The sequence below is a fragment of the Myxine glutinosa genome, chromosome 11 (genome assembly GCF_964187855.1).
Source record: "Myxine glutinosa chromosome 11, kmMyxGlut1.1, whole genome shotgun sequence".
NCBI lineage: Eukaryota > Metazoa > Chordata > Myxini > Myxiniformes > Myxinidae > Myxine > Myxine glutinosa.
The window spans coordinates 126,351,757-126,364,550 of NC_136271.1; the positions used below are offsets into that span (position 1 = coordinate 126,351,757).

Below are 12,794 nucleotides of genomic sequence, written 5' to 3' on the forward strand. Positions count from 1 at the left end.
ATCAGCTGCAGACGTCGCCGCCAATGGGACAGCCTCCGGCCACCGTGTGGTGCGGTCCACCATGGTGAGGAGGTGGGTGAACTCCCGAGAGGGAGGCAGAGGTCCCACCAAGTCGACGTGCACGTGGTCGAACCGACGCTCGGGCACCGCAAACGGGGCCAACGGGGCCTGGGTGTGGCGGTGGACCTTTGCGCGCTTGCACGCGAGGTACATCCTGGCCCAGTCGCGGATGTCCTTCCTGAGGCCATGCCAGACGAACTTCGCCGCGACGAGCTTCTGGGAGGCCTTCGTGCCCGGGTGGGACAGGCCGTGAATGGCGTCGAACACTAGGCACTGCCAGCCAGCGGGCACGATGGGGCGAGGCCGGCCGAGGGAGACGTCGCACAGGAGGGCCACGCCCGCGGCGTCGAACGGCACCTCGGTGACGCGGAGGCCCGTGACGGCAATCCGCAAGGTCTGGACGCCGGGGTCGGCTGTCTGCTCCTCCGCCATCCGGGCATAGTCGATCCCGAGGTGGACCGCGTGCGCGACGGACCGGGAAAGGCAATCCGCCACCGGGTTGTCCTTACCCGCCACGTGAAGGATGTCCGTCGTATACTCGGACACGGCAGAGAGGTGACGCTGCTGCCATGCCGACCATGGCTCAGTGACCTTGGCCATCGTGAACACAAGGGGCTTGTGGTCGACGAAAGCCGTGAACGGGCGGCCCTCCAGCAGATGGCGGAAGTGTCGGACCGCCAGGTGGAGCCCGAGCAGCTCGTGGTCGAAGGTGCTATAGCGGCGTTCATGCGGGCGAAGCTGCCGGCTGAAAAACGCCAGCGGTTGCCAAGCACCATGCACCCACTGCTTGTGCACCATGCCCACCGCGTAGTCCGACGCATCGGTGGTGAGGGCGTTCGGCGCATCGGGCGCCGGGTGCGCCAGCATGGTGGCGTCGGCCAGGGCCAGCTTTGCGCCCACAAACGCCGCGGCCATCGGCTCTGACCAGGCGATGTCACCTTTGCCCGGCTTGCCCAGGAGGGCCTCGTGCAGGGGGCGGAGGAGCTGGGCGACGTGGGGCACGAAGCGGTGGTAAAAATTTACCATGCCCAGGAACTCCTGGAGCCCCTTTATCGTGCGGGTTGCAGGAAATCCCTGACCACCTCCACCTTGGCCGGTAAAGGGACGGCCCCTTGCCTGGTGATGCGGTGCCCCCAAGAAGTCGATGATGGCGAAGTCGATGGTGGCGACGCCGAAACGGCACTTGGCGGGGTTGATGATTAGGCCATGCTGGCCCAGGCATTCGAAAAGCGTGCGGAGGTGGAACAGGTGCTCCTCCCGGGACGCGCTCGCGACTCGGATGTCGTCCAGGTAGACAAAGAGGAAAGGTAAGTCGCGCAAGACGCTGTCCATAAGCCGTTGGAATGCCTGGGCCGCATTCTTCAACCCGATAGGCATTCTCAGGAACTCGAAGAGGCCGAAAGGGGTGATGACGGCCGTCTTCGGGACATCGTCTGGTTGGACGGGGACCTGGTGGTAGCCCCAGATGAGGTCCACCTTGGAAAACACGGTCGTGTTTGCCAACCGGGCGGAAAAGTCCTGGATATGCGGGACCGGGTAGCGGTCGGGGGTGGTGGCATCATTGAGCCGGCGGTAGTCCCCGCACGGCCGCCATCCCCCGCCCGGGCTTCGGCACAATGTGCAGAGGAGAAGCCCAAGCGCTGTTGGAGCGCCGTACGATCCCCAGCCGCTCCAGCATGGCGAACTCCGCTTTCGCCATGGCGAGCTTCGTGGGTTCGAGTCGGCGTGCCCGGGCATAGACCGGCGGCCCGACCGTGGGTATATGGTGCTCCACCCCATGTTTAACGGCCACCGCTGAGAAGGTGGGCCGTGTGAGGGCGGGAAACTGGCTAGGAGGCGGGTAAAGATGTCCGCTGCCGGAAGCATGCAAACTAAACTCGCCGGGACGGACCCTTCCAGCAAGCCGCTTGGCAAGCCGCTCGGTGAGTCGCTCAGTGAGCCGCTCAGTGAGCCGCTCAACGAGCCGCTCAACGAGCCGCTCAGCGAACAAGTGAGTGAGCTGAAGGTTTCGGCCTGGACGAACCGTCTGCGCTTCACGTCGACCAACAGCCCATTCGCACAGAGGAAGTCCGCCCCAGCAGGGCCATTGGCACACTGGCGGTCACGAACGACCATTGAAAGCGCTGCCCTCCGAACCGCAGTGAGAGGCAACGCTTCCCGAATGTGCGGATGGGTGTACCGTTGGCGGCAAGCAAAGCGGGGCCCCGGCCAGCGGTTTGCTTGGCGGACGCGGAGGCAGGGAGGACGCTTACCTGCGCTCCTGTGTCGCCAAGGAAACGGCGCCCGGACAAGGTGTCCGTGATGAAAAGGAGGCTGCCGGAATGGCCGACGCTCATGGCCGCAAGTGAGCGCCGGTCGTTTCCCGAACCGTCAAAAGAGCACTGCGGGCGACACGTTTTAGCCTGGCGGCCGAACCTGGCATGGTAGTAGCACCAGGTTTGCGGCGGTAACGCCCGTGGCGGCCATGCCGGCGGCGGGGGTGGTGGCGGCGGCGGTAGTGGACGGGGCGTAGCAGCGGCCACGAGGGAAGCCGAGGGCGTTGGAGCCTCCACACCGGGATCCACTACGGCAGCACCGTACACCGACCGCGTGTCGCAGGCCGCGAAATACTTGTCGGCCTCTACGGTCAGGGCGTGGGGTTCCTTTATTTTGGAACCGGCCAGCGCGAGGCATACCTGTGCAGGTAGCTGGCGTAGAAAAAGCGCCCGGAATAAGAAATCCGGGGGCTGGTCTCCAAGCAGGGACAGCATGGAATCCATCCAGACGGATGGTCGTGTGTCGCCGAGGGCGGGAAGGTCCAGGAGGCGGTCGGCCTGTTCGATCTCCGTGAGCCCGAATGTGGCGATGAGGAGACGTTTGAGCGCCTCGTACTTGTTGTCGCCCGGTGGGCGCCGAAGGATGGACACGACTCGGGCGGTAGTGCCGGTCCCAAGGGCAGCGACCACGTGGTAGTACCGGGTCTCGTCCGCCGTTATGCCTCGGAGTTGGAATTGAGCTTCGGCTTGCAAAAACCAAACGTCGGCTTGCGCTTCCCAGAACTCCGGGAGTTTGACTGCGACGGCGTTGGTAGCCATGGCGCGTTCGGTGGTCAGCAACGGCTGAACCAATCGGGGTCACCAGTGTGGTGCTGTGCACACACGACTCGATTGCCAGAGAGGTAGGCCACAACGCGTTGGTACATACAAAGAGTCTTTATTAAGAGCTCGCACTTCAGCACTGGGCGGGCTCGAGCTTAGAGCCCGCATATATGTCCCGAGGCCACGCCTAGTACCCGGGCGTGGCCGTTCGGTCGAAAGGCGGGGCATGTGCTTTCGTTCCCCGCCTGGACGCTCGCGCCACCCACTGGTGCGCGGAATTATTGCCCCTTCTGCCCGCCACAATGTAAAGATTAGTTGGGGTCAAGAGGTTAAATGTCAAAGTCTGTAATAGGTCTATAACTTGAGAATGGTTGAAATTATCGATTTCAAACTTATGTGTAATGATGTAAAGATTAGTTGGGGTCAAGAGGTTAAATGTCAAAGTCTGTAATAGGTCTATAACCTAAGAATGGCTGAAATTATCGATTTCAAACTTGGTACAGGTATGTATAATGATGTAAAGATTAGTTGGGGTCAAGAGGTTAAATGTCAAAGTCTGTAATAGGTCTATAACCTAAGAATGGCTGAAATTATCGATTTCAAACTTGGTACAGGTATGTATAATGATGTAAAGATTAGTTGGGGTCAAGAGGTTAAATGTCAAAGTCTAATAGGTCTATACCTTGAGAATGGCTGAAATTATCGATTTCAAACTTGGTACAGATATGTATAATGATGTAAAGATTACCTGATTCGATTTTGGGGTCACAAGGTCAAAGGCCACAGGTCAGAGAGTCAGGTGAAAATGTGACAACTTGTGAACAGCCAAAGGGATATAAATGAAAACTTGGTACAGGTATGCATAATGATGTAAACATGAACCAATTAAATTTTGGGGTCAAGAGGTCAAAGCTCAGAGGTCATGTCAGGTAAACATGTGATAACTTGAGAACAGCTGAATGGATTTAAATGAAACTTGGTACAAGTAATATAATGATGTAATAATGTGGGCGGAGGCATATTGGTCGACGCTGTGACGTCGAAGAGTGTCGTTCTAGTTTTACTTTGTCATGGCTTCCTTGGTGGAGAGGATTTTCTTTTTCTTCCTGACGTTTCCCCAAGCATACGAATGTCATCCTCCGCTTTTCTTTCCTGTACATTAACGAGTATTCAAGTCAGCATCTCACCAGAATCATGTGGCTGGTGGTCAGCTCCATTAACATGTCCACAGCAATGAACAAGTTCTGCTGTAATCAAGTGTGCACCAAATACACAGTTGTTGTTGTTGTTGATTAGCCCCGGTCAGTTGTGCTTGAACATACCTGTCGCATGGAGATATCCGATTGATCTCCAGGGAGCGACCTGGAGATCCGTCACATCTAAAATGTTGTGTGCTTACCTCCGTGTAGCAAGGACGGCGCAGTTTTCCATTATGTGTCTTATTGTGTGTGAGGCATGAATTCCTGGACACATTCTATGCATGAGCTTTCAGTTCACCAAGTCCTTTGTGAGTTATATATTTGCTTATTATGTGCATAATGCAAAAGGCATCACTTCATCGAACCGCTGCAAATTCCACCTCTAGGGCAGTGGTACTCCGAGCTGGAGAGCCTCCGTGAAATGACAATGAATGAATAAATGGAAAAAATAATGAAAGATCATTGTTGTGATGATGGAATCCAAGAGAAAATATGGTCGTCTGAGCCTTCATCATGTCATATCCTTCTCAGTTCTGCGATTGTAGTAACGATACCCCCTTTTTTGTATACAAGATCGAGGCTCATGTCAGAGCTAACATCAATCACAAAAAAAAACACAAATGGACACACAAAACATACAATAAAGGGAGCGGGAGACAAGATGGGAAGAGAGAGGGAAGCACACTAGTACAACAGCAGAGAACAGGGACAACGGAAGATCTGTGGGAGGGAGAGGGCTTGGGGGGAGGGGGGGCATGGGAAGGCCGGGGGACCCCGATCATAGGAGGGGATGGGGGGACCCCAATCATCTCTACCCTTCAACCCAGATCATAGGAACCTGTGTCCCTGACAATAGGACCACATACGGAAGCGCACAGAGTAAGGTAGAGAGAGAGAGAGAGAGAGAGAGGAGTTTGTGATTGTGTGCACGGTTCCTCGTGCTCAGCCACAATGCATCACAAAGATAAATCGATGCATCATGAAAATAATCACTGCATAGGGGTGAAGCTGCCAGGCAGAAGCAAGGCCAAAACCACGCCTCGAGAGGGAGGGATCACATCTAAGAAACTAAGGCGATAGGGGAAAGATGGGGAAGAAGATGCCAGTGAAGGGGCCCTACGACAGCTCCTTCAAAACATAATCTGGAAATAAATAAGAACCCTGCCAGCAGGTTAAAAGGCATAAAAATAGCAACAATATTTTGAGTGCGCAGTAAAACCTGCATTACTTCATGCTCCTGTATATTCCTCCAGTAACTCACGCTCGCAGAAGAGCTGGTGGACACATGACTCGAGAATCAACCAACTGAGAGATCTCTAGCTGATAGATACAAATTTGGCCATTTTTTTAGGTGTTTCCAAGTCACCACTTCCCTCGTAATGCTCTGGCTTCTTCGATATTCCGCTGTACATTTCAAAAGGGGGTGGGAAGACGTGCGCTGCTGCTCTGGCCATGTTCCACATTCCCATCTCCTGGCTCTCTAGATGCGGTCTGCTGTAGCACCCTAATGGTGACAAAGGCGGACAAATATGTACATCCCCCAGATTAAGAGTGGCATTATGGAAACTGGTGCAGCTACATTAATTCGCTGGTCGATGCTTAATCCCCCCGGAGAGCGTTCATACACAGAAAACCCACGTTTAGCCCAACGACATTAAGCTGTGAAACTGGGTTAGCCAGGAAAATAGGAAAACCGAGTCTGATGGGAAAAACAACATTGCAGTTGATTATTAAAACTTATCACACATTTGTAGAGAGGATTTTGTACATGGGCCTGGTTTTTTGGAGGGGATTCTAGAAAGTAAGCTTGTAGCCAGGTGAAGGGTATTATGATTTAGTAGTAGCATTTATTGACAATATCAAAAGACAAGGAGTATTTAATTGTTGTAGCAACAATGTTTCCAAACAAGGCCTCAGGAATCCCATCAGGCAGTCACATTAGTCTCAGGAGCAATATCCAAACCACATGGAAGTCAGCTACTTCCACTTACAGGCTACTGCCTTCTACGGACACCCTCGACCGGCCGTCCCTTATCTACTGGTGACTCTGTTATTGAAGATCTTCATCCATTTCCACCTCTGGAGTGTTCTTGGTAGATTACCTCTCAATTTTAAACCTATTATGATGAAGTTGTAGGCTCATTATGTAACATATGAGCGGATATACCCACCAAGGATGGGTGATGAGCTGGGATGGTATTTGATACGACAGGAGGGCAATATAACAACAACAACAATAACAATCCCACAGTGAACAGAATACATGTGGACAACAATAATAACAGCAATCATGTGACTGAAGGGCGCCACCCACTGGAATGTCATGACGTCATCCATCTACGCTTATGACAAAAGTTTTTTTTTTTTTACGACATAAGTAAGTAAATTAGGATATTGTGATTGTAAGACATCATTAATTACACCAAGGAGGTTTGGTGACGATGCATGAGGAGGAGAGAGAGGGAGAGAGAGGGAGAGAGAGGGAGAGAGAGGGAGAGAGAGGGGAGAGAGAGGGGGAGAGAGAGGGAGAGAGAGGGAGAGAGAGGGAGAGAGAGGGAGAGAGAGGGAGAGGGAGAGGGAGAGGGAGAGGGACAGAGAGAGAGGAGATAGGAAACCGAATGGACCGACTCCGTCATATTCCCTAGATATAGAATATTCCGTGGAATTATATACAATATTGTATTGTGGTTTGCACATGAAGACTACATGAAAGTGACATGTTGATAACAGGTGTATAGTATGCCGAGAGCTGGAATTATTGCCCTAACTACACTTTTCATTCCCGGTAAAACCGATAGTCGATGACGAGGACTTTTCGAATTTAGTTTGAATTTTTGATTACAACACGTCTTAGCTCCAAGCAAGACATTATTCTGGAACTGGATACAGGAACAGCATGCAGGTGTCAATGTTGTCCAGCACAAGGATTATCAGCAACAGAAAAGAGGACCTTGTTCTGCCAGATTTTCCAGCAAAAAAACACCAGTGCTCGGTAAAAACAACCACAAAATACTGAGGCATCTTCACACAACAAAAGTGAGGTACCCACCCATTCCAGAATGTACGTGGATATGGAGTGTGGTCATCAAGCCTGACCTGTGGGCTGCTCAGCACGTCATTGATCTTGGCCGAATTCTCTCTTAATGTGCATTAACGGTATGTGCTCAGTTCCCAAACCTGCTCGCTTTGCGTCCATCAACGCAGCCCAGTATCAGGACATGCTCCTTCAGTGGGCACACAAGCTTGCCACTCGTTACTCGTTATATATCACGTGCACACAAAAAAGTATATGGATCCGACACCTCCACCATCACACAATGAATGATGGTTACCGTTCCAATCTGTAGAGTGCCGTTCACATTCAAATTGCGAATCACCATGTCAATTTGTCTAAAGTACAGAAGCAGCTGCCCACACAGCAACCACACTCAAAGATAGCAAGCGGTGCAAGCTGGTGTCAAGGAGCCTTCAAAAAGAACAAACTATTTGCTACCTGCAGTCCATGCAGCAACCTAAAATTTGGTCTTTTGTGCCGACCACAACTCGCCTACTCTGGGATCTTTAAAGTACTGGAACCAATACTGGCAGACGGTACAACCAGGGGCACATTGATGTCTCGCCCTGCCTGTGAGACACCAGGATGGCAGTTTATAGCTGATGACATGAGACCCAGGCGAGACAGCTTAGAGGTCAGTGCGGTCAAAGGTCTTTAGATAGCTTCAGACAGCTCGAGCCAATTTTTCACCAGACAACAGGTAATAAATAATTTGTGGAACATGTTCTGACTTTCTCACCTTAAGACATACAACAGTCATTTTTTCATAATGTGATTTGGTGGGTACGCAATTGATTTTTGGAAGAATCGTTCATGTGATACTTACAAAGGTGTATGGGTGTTCTAATTCTTTCCCTTTTTTATGAAAAGCACGTAACAGGTCTACATAAGAGGATGGAGTTGTGCCCAACATATTTTAGGTCGTTTAACATCAATCACTCATTCTCAGATATACAATATTGATTGAGCCGTAGGCACAGCGTGTGACCCCTATAAGCCACCGAGCTCGAACCCAGTGCAGCCACGTAATCCGTTCCCAGGTGCATACACCTTATACAGTAGTAATGCCCATCAGAACAGAGGGTTTGCATCAGTCTATATTCAACAGATGCCATACACAGTGAACGGCACTGAAGAAGAGCATTCAGGGGGTTGACTCACCGCGGGGATGCATGGCATGTGCCGGTTGTTGTGCCAAGTTAGGTCCAGGCTCCCATCGCCTCGATAACAAGCCTTGATTCTGGACTTCATCTGCTCGTTTATCGCACGCAACGAGAACACGCACAGGAGGGTTTTTCTGGGTGGGCGCAAGCGGTTCTTCTGGTCTTTGGAGAAGATGGTGTACAGGACATCATCATCGGGATCCACGTGCAGAGAGCGAGCGAGCCGTTGCCCAGCTTTGGCAACGTGTGCCGCCTGCAGGAGCAAATAGTTGGACCCGTCTTTGCCACAACCGAGGGGCAGCTCCACATACGAGTAAAAATTCTCGTCTCTCAAGCACAGGCGCACAATCTTCGAAGTGAAGAAGTCCTCTCCTGGCGAGTTTGGACGTGATTCAGGGTGCACTGTGAGAAAGTAAGCGAAACCACCACTTGCGAACGCATACACGTAGTAAATATCAAACGAGGGGAACATGGACAGCGTGTCCGAAGGAATGTTCATTTTGGACGACTCGAACTCATTGTGGTAGATGAAGGTGAACATATCGGTGCTCTCGGAGTCACGTCGGAGCCATCGACTGGATACCGTTGGAAAATAGTCCACCTTGCCTCCCACGGGTGTCCCCACGTACAATATGTCGTCCTCGTGCTGGGTACGACCCGGTACGATGAAACCCGCCGTAGTTCCAGTTTCGCTCACGCTCGAAAGGTAGTGTTCCGAGCGGTGGTTCGGCTCTCCTTGTTTGAACAGATTTTCGAGGGTTAATAGCTTGCACACGCCCTGGTACAAGGAGCCACATGCAAGTAGGCGCCGTCCGCGTTTCTCCACGAGAAGCAGCTTGTTGATGTTATCGGTGGCAGACAGGGTCTCTCCGCACTGCTGCACCACGTGCGGAGGATAACATTCGCTGTTGTCCAGTGCAGGACCAGTCTCGTGCACGTGCAATTCACTCAAATTCGCGGACAGCTGGTATATCCTATTCATGCCACCCACATACACCGTTCCAGAAGTCTCATCCACTAACAAATGGTTGAAGGGCCAGTCTTTGTTTCTGGTGATGAAACGGGCCAGAGGACCTGACCACACACAGTCCGTGGGCATCGACGCCGTGAGGAAGAGCAAGAATATAGTAGAGACGAGGAAGCGATGCGGGAGTGACCGTGGCTCGATGTGACTGCGGGATGACCCTTCCGTGGCCATCGCTCGTCTGAGGGAGCCACCGCGACCAAGGGGCAACCCAGGGGCGACACCTGCACGCAACAATGAATGGCATTGGTGTTTGCATGCAATGAAAAAGCAATACCGATATGATACATCCTCGTGGCTTGTGTGCCAAAATGGATGCCTGTGTACGGTACATGTGCTTCGTGTTAAGTTGTAATGAGAAGTATGGATGTGGATATATGTGGATCCCCCGCACCACACTCCCAATTCCTCACTGGGTTCCTTCTAAGACCTCAGGCGTGCCCACGCATGTTCAACGTCCCACCGATAATGAGTCGGGAACACAGCACCAGGTGAGAACCACCCAGGACTGTCGGAACGTGCATGTGCTACACACACATCACTGCTGTGGAACCTGGCACAGTCCGGGCAAATTAACACCACCTTGCGGATCACAGCTTGGGTACTAAGGTGGAGGCCCTGCCACAAATCAATCTTTCTCCTCCTTTTTAATATATAATTATACTTTTCTTTCTTTCCCTCTCTCTGTGTCTGTCTCTAGGTCTGTCTGTCTCTGTCTGTCTCTGTGTCTGTCTGTCTGTGTGTCTCTGTCTGTCTGTGTGTCTCTGTCTGTCTGTGTGTCTCTGTCTGTCTGTGTGTCTCTGTCTGTCTGTGTGTCTCTGTCTGTCTGTGTGTCTCTGTCTGTCTGTGTGTCTCTGTCTGTCTGTGTGTCTCTGTCTGTCTGTGTGTCTCTGTCTGTCTGTGTGTCTCTGTCTCTCTCTCTCTCTCTCTCTCTCTCTCTCTCTCTCTCTCTCTCTCTCTCTCTCTCTCTCTCTCTCTCTCTCTCTCTCTCTCTCTCTCTCTCTCTCTCTCTCTCTCGTTGGCAGTCCTCTGCATGCACCATATCTCAGTAGGGAGTTTATGTGAAAGCCCATGCTGCAAACAATCCTAACGCCAAGGTCTCCTCCACGTACTCACAGCAACCTGCACGAGCCCCCTTTGCACGTACTTGCAGCACGACCTCAGTACGTACCTAGTAGCGCGTGCCCCTTTTGCGGGTCTCGATGCCTGCCCCGCGCGCTTCCAACAGGGACACCTGTGTCGTCTCAGTACCAGTCCATGCACCCGGTTCGACAGATCAACGGTCCCGTCGATCCTTCTCCCAGCAGGTGCAACCTTCTCTTGCGCTTCTAAGTTTCCCCTCGTGACGTGAAGGTGTTGTACAAGGGTCTAAACGGTAGATGCAAACCATTAATGTGATGATGACAACCCGTCAAGGACACACAAACACTCACACTCACTACGTAATCCCGCAGTTGCCCCGTTGTGCGTGTTCAGGCTCCAGCTCTCCTTGCGTGCTCCTCGCACACACTTCTTATGCTTTGCTTTCCGAGGCTCACCCTCCCCTCCCAGGCGGGCGGTCGCGGCGCCTGCGCGCTGCTCCCCCACTCTCTACACGTCTCTGCTTATCGCTCCTGCCTCTCCCTTCTCCTGTCTCCTTCCCCTGCACCCCATCCTCCCGCCTCTCCCCCCATCTTCCTCCCTGCTTTACGCGCGGCTCGTTCGCCCTACGATCCAATGCCACGCACGCAGAAAGCGCACGACGAGCACGAATTGAGGAGGGGGACGCGGGGAGGCACGCCGCGGGTAGGGGCGGGGCATGGTGTGGGGCACGTCGCGCCGAGGCACGGTACGTGGGGCACGTGGAGGCACACGGCAGGCCACCGGCTTGATGGGTGACCGCCCGTGGGATTTCGCCGAGCCGGTTTAGAGGAGCTAGCAGTAGCAGCGGTGGGGGTGCCGAGAGCCCGGTGCGTATCGGCACTAACAAGACCGGACAAGCCGTCAGATGGACCGCGCGTTCACACTCACCGTGTCTGCGCGTCGCACTCACGAACACGTACACGTACACGTGCGCTCTTTACGCGGATCCGCCGTGCGAGACACACTCGGTCCCGGACCGCCTTCGCTGTTGTACGCGGCGGCAATCGCAAAGCGCTCGCTCCCTTAAACTTAAAGGTTCGAATCTGCACTCAACCAATCACGTCGTCGCTCGAGCAGTACAGGTATCGGTAGTCTGCGACCAATGAAGCTCGATGACACTTCGGGTGACGTCACCACCGTAAATGAATGGCAGTCTACACTTTATATAGATAGTAGTTCCATGTTAAGGATATAGGTATTCAGATCACACCTTGCCCAAATTGTTGTTGTTGTTCGAGTGCATACCCTCTCCAAGCACAAGCATCCTCATATGGCAAGGACTGCACTAGATGGTTTGCCATTTCCCTCCGAGCGATCGTGGCCTTTCCTGGCCCAGCAGTTTAGCAAGTTTCAGATTATGGTAAACTGTTTCGATTAGTAACTATAACTAGTAGTACTGACTAACTAGGTCTAGTATGGGGCAAACCGAGCATCGACTGCATCACTGTGTGCAGCGTGATCGCCAGCAGTCGGTCCGGTTCTGCAAGCAGGTGTATGCATAGCAGGTAGCACCAATACACACGTCTCCATTAACCGTCGTCACGTCTTCAAAGAACAACTTAAAACGAAACAACGTCCATACTCAATTCCTTACAAATTCACCTTAAAGGAGAATCACGGACAGGTGTAATGGAGTTAAAGGTCGTCATTATTAAATAAATCCTTGTACATGTCTTGGTGCAATCAATGTAACATGTTACTAATCCATTGTTGTCCCCCAAAACACTGAAATAATGTTTATCTAGTGTTCAGCTTTGCCATCGACCATTTACCATCTGGCTGAGTAATATCGATTCTTTTTAACAACCGATTTGATGTCAAAAAGGCGGGAGTGGCATTTTATAGTTGGATCGGGAATCGAACCCAGGCGATGCAGCTCAAAGGTAACTGCGCCATATACACCTGCGAGCTCTCCCGTTGGTGCCACAGGGTTAGACGGCAAATCAAAGATGGAATATGGAATTGATAAACCCATCAGCGGAGAATAGCACAGATCTGTTCGAAACCTGGGGACAAGGGACTGTAATGAATACAGAAAATGTAAAACGATCTTGAGAATAACCAGAAAGCATCTCAAAATGCAAAGCCCGTCCG

General features: G+C 52.3%; 1 protein-coding gene across 1 annotated transcript in view; it reads right to left on the minus strand.

The window, feature by feature from the left end:
* LOC137436886 (plexin-A1) overlaps positions 1-11,180 on the minus strand; it is a 427,871-nt gene extending 416,691 nt beyond the window's left edge. Inside the window, 3 exon segments of the mRNA XM_068131094.2 lie at positions 8,553-9,802; positions 10,750-10,946; positions 11,018-11,180. Coding sequence (XP_067987195.2) covers positions 8,553-9,752 — 1,200 coding nt within the window. The 5' untranslated portion in view covers positions 9,753-9,802; positions 10,750-10,946; positions 11,018-11,180.
* Between the last annotated feature and the right edge of the window lie 1,614 nt (positions 11,181-12,794).